Source organism: Saccopteryx leptura, chromosome 4, assembly GCF_036850995.1.
Source record: "Saccopteryx leptura isolate mSacLep1 chromosome 4, mSacLep1_pri_phased_curated, whole genome shotgun sequence".
Classification (NCBI taxonomy): Eukaryota; Metazoa; Chordata; class Mammalia; order Chiroptera; family Emballonuridae; genus Saccopteryx; species Saccopteryx leptura.
Window position 1 is genome coordinate 211,812,598 of NC_089506.1, and position 23,515 is coordinate 211,836,112.

At 43.7% G+C, this 23,515-nt stretch overlaps 1 protein-coding gene across 2 annotated transcripts in view; it reads left to right on the forward strand.

The window, feature by feature from the left end:
- Positions 1–694: 694 nt before the first annotated feature.
- CREBBP (CREB binding protein) overlaps positions 695–23,515 on the forward strand; it is a 156,696-nt gene continuing 133,875 nt past the window's right edge. For both annotated transcript variants that reach the window (XM_066382707.1, XM_066382708.1), the window contains exon 1: positions 695–1,610. In XM_066382707.1, coding sequence (XP_066238804.1) covers positions 1,526–1,610 — 85 coding nt within the window. In that variant the 5' untranslated portion in view covers positions 695–1,525. The remainder of the gene's footprint in view (positions 1,611–23,515) is intronic.

Below are 23,515 nucleotides of genomic sequence, written 5' to 3' on the forward strand. Positions count from 1 at the left end.
CCGGGTGGGCCAGCATTCCCCACCTCCCCTACAGGGGAGGGTGTCGGCCCTGGGGACCCCGTCTCCTTGGGCTGGTGAACAGGTGCTCGGGAGTCTTGCGTCCCCCTCACTTCACTCTTGGGGTGGGGGCTGTTCGAATCATGGCACTGCCGCTTCCTGCCTCAGTTTCCCCATCTGCACAAGCTCGCAGGCACACCCGAGGGTGGTCTGTAACCTGCACAGAAAACGACACATCTCTGGCATCTGGCGTGGGAAAGAGACTAGGTCTCCTTCGGGTCGTCCCGGACGTCGCGGGCAGGGAAGTGAGATGCCAGGACCAGGCAGTCTCACCCCCACGAGAGGGACCGACGGGCCTGGCGGCGCCGACTCCACACCTGGGGGTCCGCTCCGCGGCCCGGAGGCCGTCCCCGGCCCTTCACGGGCCCCGCAGCCCAGTCGCAGTCGGAACAAAGGTGGATGCCGGGCCGGGGACCGAGGGTCCCGCAGGCCCAGCCGCCGCCCCGCAGCCTCGCTGTCTGGCCGCCTCACACCGCGGCAGCGCCTTCGGCCTTTCTGCCCGAGCACGCTCGGCTCTTTCCGCCGCGGACAGCGCAGGTGGAGGGGGCGGGTCGGGGGCCGTGCGTGGTGACGCTACGGGGGGGTGACGCACCGGCGTGCCCCGCCCCCTCCCCCTCCCCGTTCAGGCTCTGGAAAGAGAAGAAAAAAAACTTTCTTTTTTTTTTTAATTGAGGAATCAACAGCCGCCATCTTGTCGCGGACCCGACCGGGGCTTCGAGCGCGATCTACTCGGCCCTGCCGGTCCCGGGCCCCACAACCGCCCGCGCACCCCGCTCCGCCCGGCCGTCCCGCTCCGCCCGGCCCTCGGCGCCCGCTCCGGCGGCCCCGCTCCCCTCTCGGCTCGGCCTCCCGGAGCCGCGGCGGCGGCAGCGGCGGCGGCGGCGGCGGCGGCGGCGGAACGGGGGGTGGGGGGGGCGCGGCGGCGGCGGCTCCGCTTCGCTCATTGTTTTTTCTTACGGCGGCGGCGGCGGCGGGCCGCGGGCGGGGAGCGGAGCCCGGAGCCCCCCGGTCGTCGGGCTGCGAGCGAATTAATTAAGTGGGGCGCGGAGGGGGGGGGATAGCGAGGCGGCGGCGACACCATGTTCCCGGGGACTGCCTAAGCCGGCTGGCCGGGCACCGTCACTGCCAGCCGGGCCCGGGGGGGCGGCCGGGCCGCCGGGGCGCCCCCGCCGCGGAGTGTCGCGCTCGGGGGGCGGGCAGGGGATGAGGGGGCCGCGGCCGGCGGCGGCGGCGGCGGACGGGGGCGGGCGGTGAGCGCTGCGGGGCGCTGTTGCTGTGGCTGAGATTTGGCCGCCGCCTCCCCCACCCGGCCCTGCGCCCTCCCTCTCCCTCGGCGCTCGCTCGCGGCTCGCCGCTCGCGCCCGCTCCTCTCCCCTCGCAGCCGGCCGGGGCCGGCGCCGACCCCCGCTCCGGAGCCCTCGCCGGCCCCGCGGTCCGCTCTCGGGGCTGGTTTCACGAGCAGGTGAAAATGGCTGAGAACTTGTTGGACGGACCGCCCAACCCCAAAAGAGCCAAACTCAGCTCGCCCGGCTTCTCGGCGAATGACAGCACAGGTGAGGAGAGGGCCGGGCGGGGGGCGCGGGCCTTGGGGGGCGCTGTCAGATCTCCCCGAAGGTTGAGTGCCCCCGGGAGGGCCGAGCCCGGCGGCGGGCCTGCGGAGCACCCCCCCGAAGTGGAGGCCGGCGCAGCTCCTTCCCTGGGAGCCCCGCCGGAGAGGGGGAAGTTTGTGGGAGACTGTTGTGGGGCCTGAGTAGGGAACACATGCCCGAGTGCACCCCGGTTTCCCGGAATTGGCGAGCTCCTTGCGTGGAAACCGAGTGGTACCTCCAGGGAGAAAAAGTAAAGTGGAGCGTGTTTATTTTGCGTGGTGATTCCATACGCCTTCCTCTGCCTCGTGTCAACACACGCGTGGCTATCTGGAGGGGTGACAGCGGAGGGTAAGTTTGATGGCTAGAGAAGGAAAAAGTGCAGCGGAAAGGGTACCCCGACTGTTTTTTGAGTTGGTGACACATTCACAACGCAGTGGCCAGCCTGTGCGTTACAACTTAGAAGTTTCTTGGAGTATTTTGAAAACTCTTGTTGTATGATCACCTGAATCATTCCATTTTTCAGAACCCCAAACTTTGTTAGCAAGATGTTCTAAAAGTTGCTATGGTGTGTTTAATTTCTCAGAAGTATAACTTTAAAAGAAAGTGAAATAGATTCTTTTGGGCTGCAATCGCCATTTGAGCTCATGTTGCATTAACAGTGTAAATGTACAAACATTATGTTAAGGAATACAGAAATTACGACTTTTCAAAAATTATTTTAGCAAGTTACTGAATAAATAACTTATTAAACAGCTTCCTTGAGAACTTTCTTAGGTAATCACATCAGTTGCCTAAGAGAAGTACTTTAGTTTTTTGTTCATGTAAAAGTTCTGGGTCCTTCTAGGCTGCTTCATGATAGCATTATGAACTAGTTGTATTTCCTCTTTTAGGACTCTTTGCAGTAAAAACTTGTCGCTGCTTGGGAACAGTTTTGTCTTCAGTGCAGCTTGCATTTCTCCAGTATGGTCTTGCAGTAGCAGCATCTGAAAATCAGCTTATAATGAATGGGTCTAAATTGAATTACATTGCTGCAGCAATCCCGTCAGATTTGCAATAGGCACAGCTGTTCAGCTTCTGCAAATATTTGTGACTGGCCACGAGCATATTTGTACTAGTGGTCTAAAAATCTATCTGTACTGTTGAAACAAAACTTTGTGACTTTGATTTTAATACAATTTCTAGAATATTAGTTATATAGATGTGAGAAACAATTTTTAAAAATCTGTCATAAGGAGATTCTTGTCTGGTTAAAATGAAACTTAAACAGTGGGAAGGAGTGAATGAGTCTCATGGAATATAAAGAAAGATCTTTAATAATACTCGGTTGAAATTGATACAGAGTTGAGTTTGATATTTTGTAAAATCAGCTTGTCTGAAGTAAGAAATGTGGAAACAGCTGTGATTTAAATGCCCTTTTACTACAGAACAGCTCTCCTCTGCTTCATTAATATTGCCATGTCTGAGTGAAAAGTCTTGAATTATATGAAATGTATATCATACCAGGCAAGTTTATCTTTGAAGCTTGTTCTCTGAAACTGGTAACTTTTTGAGGAACTTTGTAGCTTTGCTATTGTTGAAGGAGGTTATTGCAGATTTTGTTTTATGCAGAGGAAGAAATTAATAACACTAGACTTAACAAAAAGGCTTGTCTTACTGTGTACATCCAGCTGTTTCCAAGATAGAGTCCAAAGGATGGTCTTTGGGGTAGTTTTGTTACTTGGATGGTCAGCTATGTGGTGTGCTGCTAATCACAAAGTTTATCAGAAGAGATTTTCCATTCTTGTCCACTTTTCCCCCACTTTTCTAATTTTGATCCTCACATGGTATGGGAGTGGGCTGCTTTACATTTTCGAATGTGTAACAAGGTCAGTTTTTAAAAGCTCTGATTTAAGTAATCCAAAGAATAAAATTTACACTTTTATCACATCATGTTATACATTGATTATATCATGTTATCGTGAAAAGGATGTGTTTGTGTGGGGGCCAGGGAACGCATCATCAAGTATGTGAAACAAGATGCAACCTTGTCTCCTGTAACAACTAGTCTAAGAGTTTGAGGATATAGACTAATTGAATTACATTACATACATTCAAAGGAGTGAAGGCATTGGTTAGACAGGAAAGTGGGAAGAGACCTGGGAATAACCTTCTTGAGAGACTCAACCTTATTTAAGTGAGGAAATGTGTGTTTGAGGCTTCTAGGAGAAAATTGGGGCAAGTTGGAGCAAGGTGTGCTCCTGTGATAAAATTTGAGGGAGGGGTGTTTTGTGCATGAGAAGAGCTGAGGGGTTAGGGGGATTGGGAGGAGGCCGGAGAAAAGAGAGAGCTGCTTGGTCTGCTGTGATGCAGTGCATGTCTATGGGGACCAGCCTGTGGAATCAATGGAGTCTGGTAGATGAGGCTGGTGGTTGGCCAGGAGAAAGAACCCCTGCTGTTTGGGAGCGTGCTAACCAAAGGGCTGCCCACCGGGCCCTTGCAGTCTAGCAGGGGAAGCATGGATGTGCATGAAACACGCCACAGTGAAGTAAGGCAGCATCTCCCGGTGATAATGCCATTGCCACCAGTGACAGGCAGGAGAGGTCAGGAAAAGCTCTGGAGGAGAGCATGCAGAGGTGATGCAGAAATAGAGAATGTGCCCCAAAGGAAGGCAGCAAAAGGAAGAAGGAAAGACAGTACTTTTTGCCTGACCTGTGGTGGCACAGAGGATAAAGTGTCGACCTAGAACACTTAGGTCGCCAGTTCGAAACCGTGGGCTTGCTCGGTCAAGGCACATATGAGAAGCAGCTATGAATTGATGCTTTCCCTTTGCCTTTCTCTCTCTTTCCTCTGTCTAAATTCAAGAAATAATTTTTTTTAAAGGAAAAGAAAAACAGTGCTTTCCACTCCATCCAAACCTCAGCTCTGGAGTGGCACAGAATTTGATGATATACCAAGATGTTGAGAGTGGCATTGTCTTCTTTTACATTGAAGGCTTGTACTATAGTTTTGTCATAAGTGTAGTCTTCCTTTACTTGGCACCCTTTATAAAAAGTAGGACTTTGTGTTACTAGTATATAGTTAGTTATGTGTTTATTTAATAATAAATTTCTTTATTTAATATGTCCAAATTGTAACAGCATATTAGTATTTCAACAGCAGGAGTTCATGATTTAATAGTGTAGAAGAAAGAAATATCCAGGCAAGCATTAGACTTTTTTTTGTCAGCATAATTGAGGCCAAATTTACATACAACAAATAGGCTTTATTTAAAAAGTTTAATAAGGCTACCTTCTAAAAATTGAAGATAGGTATAATTTCATTTGTATAAGTGTCCCCAAGCATTTGTGATTACATTTCATAATGTGAATCTCTGTAAATGCAATAGAAAACTGTATTTAAAGAAAGCTTGTGGTAAATATGGCTATCAACCAAAAAAATCTTTTACAACAAAATGATCTTTTTTGTATGTGCAGTGCTTTACGTATCAGAGTACCTCTCTGACACCTCAGTTTGGTCCTCAAGGGATCCATGAGGTAGGAAGGGGAGATGTTATACTGCCCAAAGTAACATAGGTCAAAGCGAGAACCTAGCCTAGATCATTAAATAGATCTACACAGTCTGTTCATTTTATAAATCTACACCTATAAACATGGAATTTGCTTAAATCACGGACCCAGGAGACTGCAGTACTTGGCAAATTTTAATAGCCTAACTCCAGCAAGTGAATTAAATCCCTGTGGGGAAAGTTTGTAACCACTCTGGGGGGAGCAGGGGTGTGTTCTTCCTGGCCGAGGCTCAGGGCAGGGACTCCCCCTTGCCTCTGGTTCTGGCGGCTACAGGGTATCATTCCAGGCTTACACTGTGGGATCTTATGCTTTGTGCCATTGCAGCAAATAATTGAGACCCAGTCAAATCATTTCATTTCCTAAATAAGTTCTAGTTAAATAGGAAATGTAAGTTTTGTAGAGATTTCTAAGGCTTGTCATGCCTTTGCTTTGCTTTTACTTGTTAGAAAAGTAGGGGCTTTTGGATAAGGGGGGGTAAGAACAGTGGTTCCGTTTCAAGTCCCTCAGGGGTGGTGGTGGATGAGTATGAATGCCACCAAGGTGCCTTGGCAGTTGATCAAAAGGTTGGGAATAATTCCTGTTTGACATTTGGATTTGATTCTGTAATTCTTAAACATAATTGAAAATGAGTTATAAAGGGACTGAGGCTTAATCCTACAGTCGGAAGTTGATTCTTAGATTGTTAGCCAGTGTTTTTACAACTCCTGACTTGGGTCATTGTGGTTCTGTGACAAAGTATGTTATTACGTGGGGCTACATAAGTGCCAACTTTGTATTTTTATTTAGTGTGTTTGACAACAAAATAGTTAAATGATTTTTGCCAAAGTACGCCTTCCCTTATTAAGATAAAATGTAGCTATTGGGTAAAGCAAGGTTAGGAAAGCTTGCTTTAAGCCAGTTCAGTTCTTGGGGTAACAGTCAGGACACCACCTCTTTATCTTATTCATACCAGCACTTGGAATATAGTCCAAGAAACTAGAGGGCATGGAAGGAGGTGTTTCTCAAAGTTGAGACTAGCCAGGGAACTTAAGTGCGCCCTTCCCAGAACCATCGTGTCCTGATGAGCTAGTAGTTTCAGGGGCTGTAGCATCATTCCCAAACCTTTTTAATGTAGTACATGCGTGGGCAAACTTTGGTAAAGAGCCAGAGGACAGACAGTTCTGGCCAGTTAGCTCAGTTGGTTAGAACATGGTCCCGATACGTCAAGGCTGTGAGTTCCATCCCTAGTCAGGGCACATACAAGAAGGTATAAATGGGTGAAACAACAAATCACTGTTTCTCTTTCCTTCCTTTCCTCACACCCTTCCCCTCTCTCTAAAATCAATAAAAAGAAAAAAAAAGTTGGAAAAAAAGAAGAGCCTGAGGACCTAGTTTTGGCTCTGCGGGCCCAATGGTCTCTGTTACAGCTACGCAACATTGCCATTTTAGCATGAAAGCTGCCCTGGACAGCACTGCAGAAATGAATATGGCTGTGTGCATCAAATCTACCTTGTGGCCCTTGGGCCACAGTGTGGGGCCCTAATGAAATGTGGGACTAGTGCTCTGAGGATCCATTGGGAACACTTGGCTGCCAGGGTTGCCCTAGTTTAGATGCTCTGAAAACTTTGAGGATAGTATCAGTCGAACAGCAGCAGTTCAGGGTTTTTTGAGCGCCTACTATATGCTGATCTGACTGCTGACCCTCAAGCTTAGGGAACAGGGGTGATAAGCCCTTGAGCCCAGTGAACCACAGGAGGAGCTGTGCAGAGTCTGGGGCCACTTCCAAGCTCATAGAGAGCCCCTCTGTCTGCGTGTTTTGTTCCTCTGTAACACTTTTACATACTGCTTAATTTAAAATCAGGTAAGTTTTAACAAAAACTGAGTTAACTTAAGGTGATTGTTTTGTTCCCTTGCTTGTCATTTTGCTTTTCATCGACTCCAGTGGCTCACATAGTATATCCTTCTTGGTCATCTTCTGCCTTCCAAGTCCTCACCTTCCAGTGAAACTTGGAGATGAGCAGCTCTCAAGAGCCTGTGAGAGCTTTTTACAGCCATGCTCCTATTGCTGGGAATGGTGCCTGGCACATGCTAGGCCTTCAGGAAATAGTTGTGGGAATGAGTGAGTGTGCAGTATTTATCTTTCAAAGTTCTCATTTTTTTTTCTCAGAAGATTGTGCATTTAAGCTAATTGCCTCAAATCTTAGGATCTGTTTGTTCTAATTCTGATTTCTATTGAAATACAAGCGTGCACCTGTGCATTTTCACCTGTGGACCAGCCTAGTGGGCCGTAGGGGCGCTTGGGCCAGAGCCTGTGAGAGGTCTTCCAGGCTGCTTCCGTGGACCTTGGCGGTGGCGGCACAGGTCATGGTGTGGACTGAACAGCATGTGGTGTGCAAGCACTGGCTCTGGGGCCAGGCCAAATGGGTGCCGTTTCCCTTCCCCCCCTTGCTAGTATCATGACCCTGGTCAAGTAACAGCTCTCTGAGCCTCAGTTTCCTCATCTATAGAGATGATAACCATTCCTGTGTCAAAGGGTGGTTAGGGGGCTAGAATGAGATGGAATGAGAAAAGCGTCTGGTCTAAAGTAAATGCTCAGTGCCTGGCGGCTGGTGTTGTCCACTAGGGAAGGTGGCTGTGCCCTGTTGTCCAGACTCACTGGGAATGCTCATCTGAGCATTCACTAGAGATTGGACTAGAGACCTGTTTGTCAATGGTCCTGGAACCAGCAGTAGCCTTGTACACATATCCATCCAGGCCCATGAGCAGGCAGATCTGTATCGTGTAGCCCACTCAGTGAGTATATAGCCAGGAATTATATAATCAATACTATTGATTTTTGCCTCCATTTTCAATTGTATTTTTTAAATAGGAACACAATGGCCGTGAAATTCTGAAACTGCAAGAACTTAAGTGGTGTGTTATGTTCTAAAAATTCTTACTAATTTTGAAGAATATTTCATGGACTATTTAAGTATCAAATGAATATGTGATTCCGTTTCTTTACTGGGTATATTGCAGTTCAGTCTGACGTACCTGTTAGGCAATAGCAGTGTACAAGGGATTCTGATTGATGCCTTTGAGTAGCTTAGAATTGTGTTGACAAGATAAGACTTAAAGGCAAAACTTGAAAAAGAATATAAAATGCAAGTCAGTTGCCAAAATGCACGAGGGAGAAAGGCAACCCTAAGAGGGTTTCATTTATATACCAGATGTTCACTGAATGTCCCTGTGTGCAGAAGCCTAGGGCTGGGTGTCCGAGTGAGGGATACCACCTTAGGCAGACCTTGGGGAGGGCAAGGGCCCTTAGCTAAGAGAAGCACACAAGGGTAGCCTGGTGAGCCCTCTGTGTCCTGGGCCTCTTTCTGTGGGGCCAGAGCAAGGAGCCAGACAGTGGGGGAGCCTGCTAGTTTTCCATGTCACCTTATTTTTGGGAGAGATTCTGGCCACTCACAACAGTTTTGTCTCCGGGGGTGTGATCATCCCATGGCTCTCATCTACGTCCATCCTCTGTCCCAGACAGTCTCTTGTAAGCTCTGATAAACTCCTGGCCCTGCCCTCTGGTTCAACACGTGTGCCTGGTATTCTTTCAGCTCACGCTGAGGCCTTTTCCTACCAGTGTCTCCCTCCTCAGACTTCCTTTCCCCGGCTAACAGGCTCTTCAGGTCTGGCGTACTTGTCCATAGCCCCTGCGTTAACTGGGGGAGGGGATTCCACACTTTCACAGTTCAGTCTTAGGCTTAACTTTCAGGAACATGCTTACATTGCAGCAGGTCACTAGTGCCAAGGTGTAAACTTCTGCCAGCGCTTGTTGGGGGGCTTTGGCATACTCAGCTTTGCATGGGGGCTGTGATCCCTTGATAGGAGGGCGAAGACAGAGCCATGCACAGGGTCTGGTACAGGAGTCGGGAACCTTTTTGGCTGAGAGCCATGAACGCCACATATTTTAAAATGTAATTCCGTGAGAGCCATACAATGACCTGTGTACGTTACGCATTATCCAATAAAAGTTTGGTGTTGTCTCGGAGGACAGCTGTGATTGGCTCCAGCCACCTGCAACCATGAACATGAGCGATAGGAAATGAATGGATTATAATACATGAGAATGTTTTATATTTTTAACGTTATTTTCTTTTATTAAAGATTTGTTTACGAGCAGATGCAGCCATCAAAAGAGCCACATCTGGCTCGCGAGCCATAGGTTTCCGACCCCTGGTCTAGTGGGAGCAGAACAAGAGCTTTGATTAGAAGAGAAGTGACCCACTCAGATTTTGGTTGATAGGTCTTTGGATGTGGAAAAGCATGCAGGAAAGTCATGGAAGAAAGGAAAAGTGGTTTTTTTCCCCCAGGTTCTTAGATGATTTTGAGAATGACTGTTGCTGTCTTTGAAAAACTGCCTTTAGAGTGTTTTCTCATTCTAAATTTGGGAAGCTAGGCTATTTTAAAACTCTTTTTGAAAGCCGAATTCCTTTCTTTTTAAACCTACCCTTAGAAAGACTTGGATGGCATCCCATGTGACATTTTCCCCCGTGTTTCATTTCCATTAATCAAAAGAATGTTTAGCTGAACCATACATAGCTAAGAATAGTAAAATCTAATGGTGACAAAAAATTTCACTTGATTAAATCTGACTTTCTTATTTCTAGGTGTCCCGTCTGCTATTGTTTGAAAATTTCTTAATTTGCCAGTCTTCTAATTTCACTTGTGTCTTACGGTAGAGAGTCGTTTTTTCTTAACAGTTGTAACTGTTTAATGGGGTTATACAATTCTGTTGTAAAGCAAATTCTTTTTTATAATTTAAAAACTTCTCCTTGCACTACACCCCCAAATATATTGGGTTTTTCTTATCAAAACTGTATTACATGTTTTAACTGTGTAGTTAGTATATCCAGTGAAATAGCAAGAAAAATAAGTGACTGTTCTTTATAATAGCCTGTAGAGAGAAGCTTGTGCAGTATTTAAATAAAGTGGATTTGGTATTTGATTACAAACTGAATGATGACACTCAGGAACTATAGAAATCTATCAAATAATTGGAGTTTGCTTTGATAATTAATGGACCAGAAGAGCTTGACCCAGTTCCTTTGGATTAAAATATTTTGACTGTTTGTCACCTGATTAAAAGTAGAGCCCTCTAACCATGACTCAGAGTTGAAGGAAATGTCAGAGCTTTTTATATGGGATGTGGGCAGTGTGGTAGTAAGGAAGGAGCCCTGAGCCCTGGCTTCTGCTCAGAGTGGATGCTGAATCTTGCTTGGCTCCTAGAGCTCATCAGCTCTGTGACGTGGGGCCTGTGACTTTACATTTGAGCTTTGGCTGGGTGAGGGGAGGGTTGTCTCATCTATAAAATGGTTTGTGTTTTTTTCTTTCTAGAGTTTTTCCTTTTTTTCTCTCTTTGATTAAGTTTGTATATTGGGACTGCTGTGGTTCCTGGCATATGGCAGGTTGTGGCAACAATTATTACTGATTAATTGTGTGGGAAAATATAGATGTCACCTACCTCTCTGGCTGATAAAGGTTGGGGTGATGTAGGCTAGGGGTCTGACCCACAAACAGATCCATGGAAGTTTCTCGCTGAGTGAGGGAGAAGATAACCTCCCTGCCTGCTTTGCTCCCAACACCAAGGGCTGGTGTAGTCTCAGTACCAGTTTGCAGAAGAAGGAATTAGAAGCTGAGATTCGGACATCCTACAAAATTGGTAATAGTTTGATACCCTGTACTTTGTCTGTATTTGAAGTTAAATGCTGTTCTTTATTGGGAAATTGAGAAGTCTAAATGGAACTGTTTTTCTAGCACTTCAGAACAAGAACTTGATTTAGGTTAGAGTTTAAAAAAGAAAAGCGAGTATGGAGAAATTACAAAAATGGTTTTTAGTTTTTAGAGAACAGAGTTGGGAGAAAATGGCTTTGGGATCATTTTGCAGTTTAGTAAGGGTGATCGGTCGAAAGAAATGACAGTGAAATTTAATTTCCTCATTGGTTCAGTTTCCACTGGTCTTGAAAGGAAGGGATTTAGCTTCTGCTGCATTGTGGGAATTTTCTCTTCTGAAAATAACAAAAGGGCAAAAAGTACTGATAGATTTTCTGTGTCATTTGGTTGTGCCTCTGCTACATTAGGATTGGTTTTTGTTTAAAGATCACAGCCTGCCCAGAGTTTAGCCTCTCTTTAAAAAAAAAAATCTCCGAGGAAATAATTTGAATTATCGAGAGATAATTCAGTGCTTTAGCATGCACTGATAACTTTCTCAGTCTCTTAATTAAAAAAAAAAATTGTTGATTGATATTAGAAAGAGAAGAAGTAGGAGAGAGAAACACCGATTTGTTTTCCTGCTTATTTATGCATTCATTGGTTGATTCTTGTGTGTGCTCGGATCAGAGATCAAACCTGCAACTGTGCATATTGGAATGACACTCTAACCAACTGAACTACCCAGCCAGGGCCTCGATCTTTTATTTTATTTATTTATTTTTAAAGATTTTATTTATTGTTTTTAGATAAAGGAGAGAAAGTAAGTGGGGAGGAGTGGTAAGCATCAACTCATAGTTGCTTCTTGTATGTGCCTTGACCAGGCAAACTCAGGGTTTTGAACTGGCAGTCTCAGCATTCCAGAGCGACGCTTGATCCACTGTGCTACCACAGGTCAGGCATTCTTTTAAAGTTTAAGGAAAAACTGATTTCTTTCCCAACAAGTGAGAGAGTGGATTTAGACAGTTTTTTTGTTTGAAATGCCAGTATTCTCATGATAATCTCTAAGTCAGCGATCAGTGTCTAGTAGGACTTTCTGTGTGCCATACATCATCAGGGTGGTTGACTTGCAGACTGGCACTTGAAAGTGACTGGTAGAAGCAGTCAGTTCAGCAGGCCCACCAATGCCTGTCTAATTGCAAATGGAGATTAGAGTTGTGAGGAGAAGGAACTGATGCTTCAGGTGGGATGGTCAGCGAAACTTCTTAGCGGAAAGGACACTGGAGCTCTTGCAGGATGTGAGGGGCATCAGGCTGGGCGTGTGAATGAAGACAGGGGAAGGTCGTGTGGAGAGCCTACAAGTGTCAGATCAAGGAGTCCAGGTCATTCTTTCAGGGCTTCACAAACAACACAAAATTTTAGAATTTTAATTGGAGAAGTCTTGATAAGCTTTTCCAAGGTGTGTGTTTTCATACAAGTTCTTATCTGCAAGGGAGTTGACAGCTGCCTCCTGCACCCCATTATGGAAGGAAAAGGCACCATGAAAAGCAATTGAAGAAAGTTGTTTAAACATTTTTTTTGAATGGATAACATATTCATAGGGTTCAAAATTCCAAAAAGTACAAAAGAATATTTAGTGAAAAGCCTCCCCCTCTCCTGCCTGTGTCTGGAGTCACCCATTTCTACTCCCCACAGGCTAAGAGTATATATTATTCAAGCAACATGCTGTTCATATATTGATATAAGCACATGCTCTCTCTACTTTCTCTTTATTTCCAAAGTGGCACCTACACATGTTGTTCCACTATAAGTGCATTTTGGACTAGTAAATTTCTTAAAGCTGTTGGAAATACTAGTTTTCAAAGAGCAGTCTTCATTCTAAAAATCACTTTTAAACGGTAAAATGTTTTGGTGCTGTACTTAAATAACAAAATGATTTCAGTGTCCTCACTATCCTATATAAATGGGAAGAATGAAGGATGTAAAAACAATTCCATGTCATCTTGAAGCATATTCGAGGTTTTGTTACTGTTGTCATGTTGCATATCATGCAGCCAGTTCACACTAACATTCTGTATAGTGTCTCAGAACCTTCTTTAAGAATCTTTCTGGAAACAATTCTTAAAACCTATAGTTTTTATTACCCATCTTAGTTGATATATGAATATCTTTAACTCCTACATCAAGCAGATAAAGTAGAAATCAGTCTCTTGCTTGATAGGTCTTCTAAGAATATTCATATTAACTTCAGACCTTTTTGTTAATTTACTTAATTAATCTAGAGATTGCAAAACATTAAGGTGACCCAAAAGTCCTTCAGAAGAGAAGTAGTGGAGTCTTCTGCCATTGCAGATGTGGAAGAGGGAGACTGATGGATACTTAAGAGAGAAGATAAATTTGAGAATCGTTATATAAAAGAGATGGAGAAAAAAATGATAATTAGATTCCTGTTAGGGGTAAAAAGATATTTACCAATGTGTGCATAGATTTCTGGAAGGAAATCTCTAGAAATTGTTTTTCTTGTGGGTGAGGAAGTGGGGATGGTTTGGGAAGGCTATTTTCTACTTTATTCTTCTGAATGCTTAAAAAAAATAGAATTTTTGTCATTAAAAACTAAATCGAATCCAAAGCAAAACATCTTTAATATTTGTAGTTACAAGAATCTGTTTAATCATGAAAGTGGAGTTTTGGTTAGTTCCTGTCGTAAAATCTTTAGACCTTTAGCAAGAATGATTTGAACAAAGAGATGCCATTCAAAGATTTTAAAATGTAATTGTGCTTTAGTGTGATGTCCACTGATCACTTCCTTTGCCACAAACTGTGGTTTTAACAATGCTTTTATTAGAGGTTTGTTCGTTGATGTGCTGGAAGCTACCAGACCTGGCAGTGAACTAGTATTTCTTTGAGTATTTTGAAATAATGTCAGCTTCCTTGACATGAGCAACATATATCTCACTGTTACATTGGGAACAAAATGTAGATTGTTACATTTCTTTAGGAAAAAATAGTACTTTTGAGAAGTCCTTCTTTAAAATACTTTTGTATTTTCTTTCCTTTTGAGCTTATTTGAACACTAATTTTATGTTTTAGACCAGGGTTCTGCAAACTATGGCCCACAGGTCGCATGTGGCCCCCTGAGGCCATTTATCCGGCCCCCGCTGCACTTCCGGAAGGGGCACCTCTTTCATAGGTGGTCAGTGAGAGGAGCATAGTTCCCATTGAAATACTGGTCAGTTTGTTGATTTAAATTTACTTGTTCTTTATTTTAAATATTGTATTTGTTCCCGTTTTGTTTTTTTTACTTTAAAATAAGATATGTGCAGTGTGCATAGGGATTTGTTCATAGTTATTTTATAGTCCGGCCCTCCAGCGGTCTGAGGGACAGTGAACTGCCCCCTGTGTAAAAAGTTTGGGGACCCCTGTTTTAGACTAATGTTAAGGCCATTTTAGATTTTATCCTCAAATAGTGAACAGTCCAGCTGGAACCAGGAATACTTGAAAGCATCCCAGGTGTTACACCTGGTCTGAAGATGGTCACCTGGACCTGAGCACCCCAGGGGCGCCTTTTATTTTTTTCTTTAATTAAGTGGGTAGTTTATTCACATGGTTCAAAAATCAGAAGACACAAATTTGTAGAGAGCGAGCCTCCCTCCCTCTACGCCAGGCACCCCCAAACTACGACAGGCTGGCAGGCCACATGTGGCCCCCTGAGGCCATTTATCTGGCCCCCCGCCGCACTTCCAGAAGGGGCACCTCTTTCATTGATGGTCAGTGAGAGGAGCACTGTATGTGGCGGCCCTCCAACTGTCTGAGGGACAGTGAACTGGCCCCTTGTGTAAAAAGTTTGGAGACCCCTGCTGTACGCAGTCCCTCTTCCTCCCCCGGGAGTAGATTGTGCTCTTCCCCAGGGTTTGTCTCTTCAAGCAGGCACTGTCTGTTGTTAGCTCCCTTGTCCCCTTTTTGCCTTTTTCTTCTCACCCAAGGCAGCAGCACACTGTCCACACTATGGCATGCTTGTACCTAGCAGCGCATAGAGTGTCTCATTATCCCTTTCTGTGTTTGCTAGTGTTCCATTATATGAGACGGGCCATAATTGATTTTCATTTGCTCCCCATGTACGGACATTTAGGTTATTTCCGATCTTATCTTCTCAAAACAGTGTTTCAATGAATGGCTTTGCACACTTATGTATATATATATATGAAACAAATTCCTAAAAATGGAATTAATGTTTAAAAGGAATATGCATTTGTAATTTTGATCATATCAAATTATTCTCCAAAGAACTTGTATGTTGATGGATTCTTAAAGCTGTAAAAGTGGCACACTTGTATCTAGCATAGACATCACTGGATGTTTTGCATATATTTTCATTAATATACCATATTTCCCCATGTATAAAACACATCTTAATTTGGAGGCTCGAAATTTGGGGGAAAATGTATTACATAAAGTTATTGAACTCAAGTTTTATTCATCTATGGCAATGAGCACGAAAAAGAGGGAAATGCAAGTTAAAAATATCTACAACCACTGTATAAGATGCACCCAGTTTTTAGACCCCAAATTTTTCAGGAAAAGTTGCGTCTTATACATGAGGAAATATGGTAGTCTAGTATTTGATATTATTCTTCAGCTTGTGATCTCCATCGTTTTGTGTCTCTCATTTGCTTCTGATTTATCTGTAATCTTAGAGTGTACTTTATTTTTCCTTTAAAACTTTTTTAGAGCAGTTTCAGGTTCATAGCAAATTGAGAAAGGTACAGAGATTTTCCACATGCTCCCTGCCCCCACATATACACAGCTTCCCCCAGTCTTAACAGCCCCCACCAGAGTGTTACATCTGTTACAACTGATAAACCTACATTGGCACACACAATCGCCTCAAATCCACAGTTTGTATTAGGGTTTACTCTTGTACATTCTGTGTGTTTGGAAAGGTGTGTAATGACATATAGCCATCATTATCATGCCATACAGAGGATTTTCACTGCTTCAGAATCCCTGTGCTCTGCCTGGTCATCCCCCCACAGTCCCCAACTCCTGGCAGTCACTAGTCTTTTTACTGTCCAGAATATCATATAGTTGGAATAATATAGTGCATAGTCTTTTCAGATTGAGTCTTTTCTTTCATTTAGTGATGTGCACTTAAGGTTCCTCCATGTCTTTTCATGGCCTGATAGCTCATTTCTTTTTAGTGCTGAATAATATTCCGTTGTTTGGAATTTGGTGTACTTTTTGGACTTAATGCATTCATTTCCTCGTGTAGTACACCCGTTTCCATATGTTGTACATTGACTCCTCTAAGTCCAAAATATAATCTTCCCCTTCTGACTTGGTGTTGCGGCCTGCCAGCTCTAGATTCCAGAATTTAGGCCAGAGGACCTAGTTTCTGGATATCTGTTTGCTTATACTTACTTGAGGTGGCCCAGCACTTGTGGCGGCAGCTGTTGCTGCAAAGGTTGGATCCTAGCTCAGCCCCCACATTCCTCCTCCAGAACCTGTTGGGATTGCAGGGTAGATAGGCAGCTGATGACAGCATCTCACCTGGGCCCCTCTCAGCTGTGATGATGGAGAATAGTGAACCCCTTTCTGCCCTCTGCTCCAGAACATTTGGTTACCGTTTAGGGGCTGCTGGATGATTTATGGTCAGTCCGTTGGTGGTTAACTGCTGTGACAGCACCTCCTGTTCCACCTTTGTCCCGTGAAGACTTTTTTCTACTTTTCAGGGTTGAAAGAGGCAGCACGCAAACCACATTTAGGAAACATAAGATTGTTCTTGTAGTCTGGGAACTTCTAGGTGTACCAAATGAAGATAGGAGGCTGGTTGCAATTCCAGGACTCGTGACTTAGAGTCCAGTGTGACAAAGAACTTTAAATCAGGACTATCTTGGGTTCTTTAATTGGAAGGTAAACAGTAAATATTTAGTGAGCAAGGTTTTTTGATACCTGGTGCAGAGTAACCCTGAAGTGCATTTAGTCTCACTGGAGGAAGGCCTGGGAGGAGTCAGATTGCCCAGCCGAGCCTACTTTGACTCTTGAGCCAATAGTGATTCCAAGAAAGGGCAAGATTTTTTGTTCACTATAAGCTCACTGTTCAGAATGAAGTAAAATTTCATTACTCTGTACTAATTAGGGGATGGTGTATCTGCATAAAAGAAGCCTGGATCACAGAAGATTCTAGAAAGAATTTGCTTTAATTATTTTCTGATAGTCATTGTAAAAAGAAAGAAAAGTTTGGTGTCTTTTGGGAATTTATTTAAATGCCACATAAAAATTGTAATGGCATAAATGCTCACAAAACAATGCTTTTTTTCCTTTTCATTATTATTTGTATTTTAAGTCTCCATTGTTGAAGAGTTGTCTATTTGTACAAACTCCCAGAATTTTCAAAGGTTTTAGTTCTATAATTGTGACAGATTATTAGGGCTTTACTATAAAGAAACGACAGTCATTGACCATGAACCTTGTACCAGGCATGAGTTGCCAGTTTCTTAGTGTATAAACTTGGAAGATTGGGCTATGACAGGGATAATAATGCTTAATATTTATTGAGCCATCGTTGCATGCCAGGCTAAGTGTTATATATACATTGTATGATTTAATTCTTTCATCACTGATTCTAGAGGCAGGTACTAACAGTTCCATTTTAGATCTGAGGATGCACACATAGGTAGTAGTGGTGAGAGAGACAGAGCTAAATCAAGACCTGGCTGGATACTTTGCTCACTGCCCCAGGCGGTGCTTCCTGTATTGCCAGTGTCTGACTGGTAGATACTATATTAATGAATGCACTGTGGAGGGCCAGAGTGGTCTGGTCTCCCAAGGTCTGAATAAGCCTGTGAAGTGTCTACCGTTCAGTGGATTCCTTATCTTTAGATGTGAGCCTTTCCAGGATGCATTGCCCTTGTGGGGTCTTTTTCTTTTTTTGTATTGAGTTTTGACTTAGGAATTAAAAATCCTTTTTGTAAAATTTTTCAGGGTGGGTGAATAAAATGCTTAGCTTTCGAAATCTAAGAGAGAAGCATTTGAGTAGATAGAGTACAAGCAAGGCTGAAGAAAATCGAAAGAAATTATGAAAAATATTTCAAGAAAGCTGACTTTTTTAAAATACAGGAATAAGGACTATAGAGAGAAATAAGGTGTCCATGGCAGGGGAGTTTTCATGCTTGGAAGTAGAGAAACATGAACACAAAACAGCATCTAAACTCTTATGTAGTTTATTTCTCACACTACCATTTCTCATTCTACATTATGCCATTTAAACTTTGCATCAACCATGAGGTAGAGCAGGGGTAGTCAACCTTTTTATACCTTCCGTCCACTTTTGTATCTCTGTTAGTAGTAGAATTTTCTAGCTGCCCACCGGTTCTACAGTAATGGTGATTTATAAAGTAGGGAAATTACTTTACTTTATAAAATTTATAAAGCAGAGTTAGAGCAAGTTAAAGCATATAATAATAATTACTTATCAAGTACTTTATGTCGGATTTTCGCCAAGTTTGGCAGAATATTTATAAAACAACTTACTATAGTTAAAGCTATCTTTTTATTTGTACTTTGGTTGCTCCGCTACCTCCCTCCATGAAAGCTGAAATGCCCACTAGTGGGCAGTAGGGACCAGGTTGACTACCACTGGTATAGAGGGTCAGTGATGCTGAGGTGTAGCTGGAGAGTGAAATAGACCTGACTGGCCCCCTAGAAGATAAAGGGGTGTAAAGGAAAAGAGTAGAACAATGTAACATTTCAAGGTATTTATTATTGTAATTTGTGGTTTTTGTTTGTTTCTGTTTTAAGTAATAGTCATAAATGCTAATATCATCACTTCATGCTTTTGGCTAAACAAGTAATTGGTTACAATTGATGGTATGTATCCTCTGTAACTCTGGCATCCTTCTCTGTAATTCATCTACTCATTCAGCATAAAGATGTTTGTTGAGGGCCTAATAAATGCCAGGCATTTTATGCTAGGCACTGGGTAGTCAGCCTATCCTTGCTTTCATGGTGCTTACAGCCTTGTGAGTTCTAACAAGAAATTGATGGTATGATTTGAATACTCATTATGTCTGTAGAGTATAGAAGACTCATACTTCTGGCTAACAGAAAGTGTGATAAACTGGTCTGTACGTGCTTTGACAAAAAAATCAGTTTTGCCAATTCAGTGAATTTGGGGCTCCAAATGCAGTTCAAAGAAAAAAATATAAGGTATTATGACAGAAGAGACATTAGAAAACCTGAAGAATTATGTTTTGTGGATGATTTGTTTAGCTGACACATTTGAAAATTTTTTCAAACAAAACTTTTCAAATGTTATTTTAAAAAAGATGCATTTATAGATTTTACGGTGGGGGGGTCAAGAAGTATCAATTCATAGTTGCTTTGCTTTAGTTGTTCATTGCTGGTTTGTTGCATGTGCCTTGACCAGGCAAGCCCAGGGTTTTGAAACCGTGACCTCAGCTTTCCAGGTCGACGCTTTATTCACTGTGCCACCACAGACCAGACTCAGATGTTATCGACTAGACAGATTGATTCAGCCACTTACCTGGTATTTGACTCTGTAAAATGAAAAGATTTTTCCAAGTGTAGTTCATTCCTTATTTAAAGTGAAGTATTCATGCTGCTGATGAATAGGAATGGATTTAGAATACGTGTGGAAAAGCATTTGTCTTTCAGTGTTCAGAAATGATGGTTACCTGGAACAAAAGTTTCTGGGTCCAGCCTAGAAGTGAAATGCCCCTTGTGATTGTGTATGATGAAGACCTTCTGTTTCCCAAGGTGGGTCATGTTTGGTTGTGATGACGTTCTCCTTCCTAAGCCACAGTTGTGGGCACCCTGGTCTTGTGTGAGTGGCATGGAGACTGGGAAGCTAATAGCTTCTTTTCTCTCATATCAGCTTAATAAAAGGGGCCCACCCTGAGGTTGGCAGCTGGGAAGTCTCAAAAGATAAAATTCCTGTCCCTAGCTCTGGGCATGTGACAGACTATGTGACAGTCTCCTGGTAAGGGTGAACCCCTAGAAGGCAGAATATCCACAAATCGTGTTAAGGCTCAGCTTTGCTCTCTCCTGGTCTCCTGAGCCCCTGGTGACTTGGCAGGGACAAGGGAATTTACCTAGGATTGGAAATGGTAGTGCTCAATCTTGAATTGTAGGAATTTCCCATGATTCAGATTGCTATTGCCCATTGGGTGTTGGGACACTTTGTTTTGTAGAAAGCATAGCTGTGTTATGTTGCAACATCCTGGCTTTCCTTCTTCCTTCTCCTTTGTCAATTCTTTGAACTAGAGAATGGGGAAAAGTGGTGACAGCATAATGGTAAAAGAAGTGATGGTGTGGGTATGGATGGGCCTTCCATAAACCCTCCACAACCTGTCTTGTCTTTCTAAAAAGCCACACCTTGTATATTTGGTTTTATACATACTCGTTTTGTATTTTTCTGAAGTTGGAAACGGGGAGGCAGTCAGACAGACTCCCACATGCAACCGACCGGGATCCACCTGGCATGCCCACCAGGGGGTGATGCTCCGCCCATCTGGGGCGCTGCTCCGTTGCAACCAGAGCCATTCTAGCGCCTGAGGCAGAGGCCATAGAGCCATCCTCAGCGCCCGGGCCAACTTTGCTCCATTGGAGCCCTGGCTGCGGGAGGGGAAGAGAGAGACAGAGAGGAAGGAGAGGGGGAGGGGTGGAGAAGCAGATGGGCGCTTCTCCTGTATGCCCTGGCCGGGAATCAAACCCGGGACTCCCACATGCCAGGCCGACGCTCTACCACTGAGCCAACCTGCCAGGGCCTTTATACATATTCTTATGTGCTTAGACTCATAGATGAGGACATTAGTAGAATTAGTCAACTTTTCTCACACCCAAACAGTTGTGAGATGTATTTGAATTGAAACAGGATGATAAAAAGTTTCAGCCTGACAAGGCCGTAGTGCAGTGGATAGAGCATCAGACTGGTACGTGGAGGACCCAGGTTCGAAACCCCAAGGTCGCCAGCTTGAGCGCAGGCTCATCTGGCTTAAAGGTGGAGTTGCTGACTTGAGCGTGGGATCATAGGCTTGACCCCAAGGTCGCTGGCTTGAGCAAGGGATCACTCACGCTGCTGTAGCCCCCTGGTCAAGGCACATATGAGAAAGCAATGAACAACTAAGGTCGCAACGAAGGATTGATGCTTCTCATCTCTCTCCCTTCCTGTCTGTCTGTTTCTATCTGTCCCTTTCTCTGTGTCATACACACATACACACACGGTCATAATGGACAAAAGATGGCAAACCAATAAAAAACCAAAATGAAAGTATGAACCCGAGATATAATACCTTGCTGCAACTGCAAAAGTTGTATGTGCATTTGGACCAGAAGTAAACTACAAAAAACTGGTAAATTTGAGATGGTGGGTGAATTTTTAAAGTTAAGAAAATTTAAAGCTTTTGTGCAAGATAGAATAAGCACACCCATACCTGTGGCACAAAGCTTTCATCTTGTAATCCTGGGATACTGGTGTCCCTGTTTTGCAAAGGAGAGAATTAAGACTCAGAGATTAGAGGATTTGCCCAAGGACACTGAAGTAATGGACTCAGCCAGGATTTGAACTCGTGTTTCAATTCCAAGTGTTTGTTTTACAATTTCTACACTGGACTAGAGACCCTGATGCTGACACTGCCATGTTTATCTAACTATTCTTTTGAGTTTACCTGCTCTTGTCCTGGCCTGGGCACATTCTCCTAGGAAAAGTGCTTTGAGATGCTTGGCAGAACCAGTAAGGGGAGCTTCAGGCACCAACTGTTCATCCTCTCCCCTGCAAATAGGAAGGAAACCCTAATGGCTCCTGCTTTCTGGTTTAGATGAAGTTTCATTTTCATGTTCTTAGATGAAAGAGCATTGCGTTAACAAAATACTCATTGATTTTTTTTTTTTTAAGCAACAAAGAGAGAGTGACAGAAAGAGGGACAGACAGGAAGGGAGAGAGATGAGAAGCATCAATTCTTTGTTGTGGCACCTTAGTTGTTCATTGATTGCTTTCTCATATGTGCCTCGACTGGGGGGTTACAGCAAAATGAGTGACCCCTTGTTCGAGCCAGCGACCTTGGGCTTCAAGCCAGCTACCATTGAGCTCAAGCCAGCGACCATGGGTCATGTCTATGATCCCCTGCTCAAGCCAGTGACCTCTGGGTTTTGAACCTGGGTCCACTGCATCCTAGTCCAACGCTCTTATCTACTGCGCCACTGTCTGGTCAGGCCACATTGATATTTTTTAAAGAAAATGTATGTGCATGTAGACAAAACCTGGAAGGCAACAAACAAAAATGTTTGTTATGTTGGAGGCTTGTTTTTATTTATTTCATGGGCTTTTGTATCTGGAGACTTTTATGAATCTCCAGATTCAGGACAACACAATAGCTTAAAAGCTATGAAATAGAACCTACAAAACCATATTGAGACACAGAAGCTGGGTAGTTGCCAAAAACAAGGCCTAATCAGTGGTTCTTTCTCAGGAACTGCCTGCTGTGTCCAGGAGTCAACACCTGTTATCTCTTTATACAACTCTTCTTGTCCTATAACTATGATGAAGCAATCCCAAATTGAGGGGCATTCTACAAAATGACTGGCCTGTATTCACAATGTCAGAGTTATGAAAGACAGAGTCTGAGAAAACTTTCTATATAATAGAAGGTAAAGACATGGTAACCAAGTGTGCTGGAATCCTGAATTGGGTCTTGGATCAGGAAAATAAATGTGATAAAGGGCATTATTGGGACAGCTGGCCAAATCTGAGGAAGGGCAATCAATACATTAAGTATGGTATCAGTGTTAAATTTCCTGAATTTGATAAATGTACTGTGCTTACGTGTAAAAGGGTGTTCTTAGACACAGAGTACAGTACTTAGGAGGAAAGGACCGTACTGCCTGCAGCTTACTCTCACGTGTTCTGCAAATACTGTGTGTGTGTGTACATACACACCCTTCCGGGTCTAATTCCTTACAGCCTGGTAGGAAGAACTATGTGTGTGTCAGATGGTTTACTGGGTATGTATGTGCAGAGAACTTTGGAACTCAGAAGAGAAACTGGTCAGTGTCTTCATAGGAACTGTATCCTATCCTAGTGAGGGCTGGAGGTGCGGGTTTCTAGTGAAAGAGCACATCCAGAAGAAAGCGTGCTGATGCAGGTGATAGCTCAGTGTGTTGTGGCTGGAAGGTAGGATGCATCAGGAGGTACTGGAGAAAGGAAGGGCTGAGACATGGGCAGAAGCCACATTCTGATGGCCGTGTATACCATGCAGAAGATTTTTAACTGAGTCCATAGACATGGTGGAGATGATCAAGATTCTTTGGCTGCATAACATTAAACCAGCTACAATGGCTTAAATGACAGGAAATGTGTTTTCTCGTGTAACAAGAAATCTGAAGATGGGGAGGCTCCAGGGTTGGATAATTCATCTCAGGGATGGCTTCATGAATGCAGGTGTTTGTATTTTTGCTGCGCTGTCCTTAATGTGTAAGTGGTGTCTCTTCTGGTTGAAGAAGGTTTCCACAGTTCCAGGATGAAATCTAGTGAAAGGGGGCTCTTTCTTAGCATCCCTTGCTATTATTAGGAAGAAAAACCTTTTCCAGAATTGCCTGGGCCAACTTGCCTTCAATTTTCCTTAGCTGCGATTATGTCGCCTATAACGG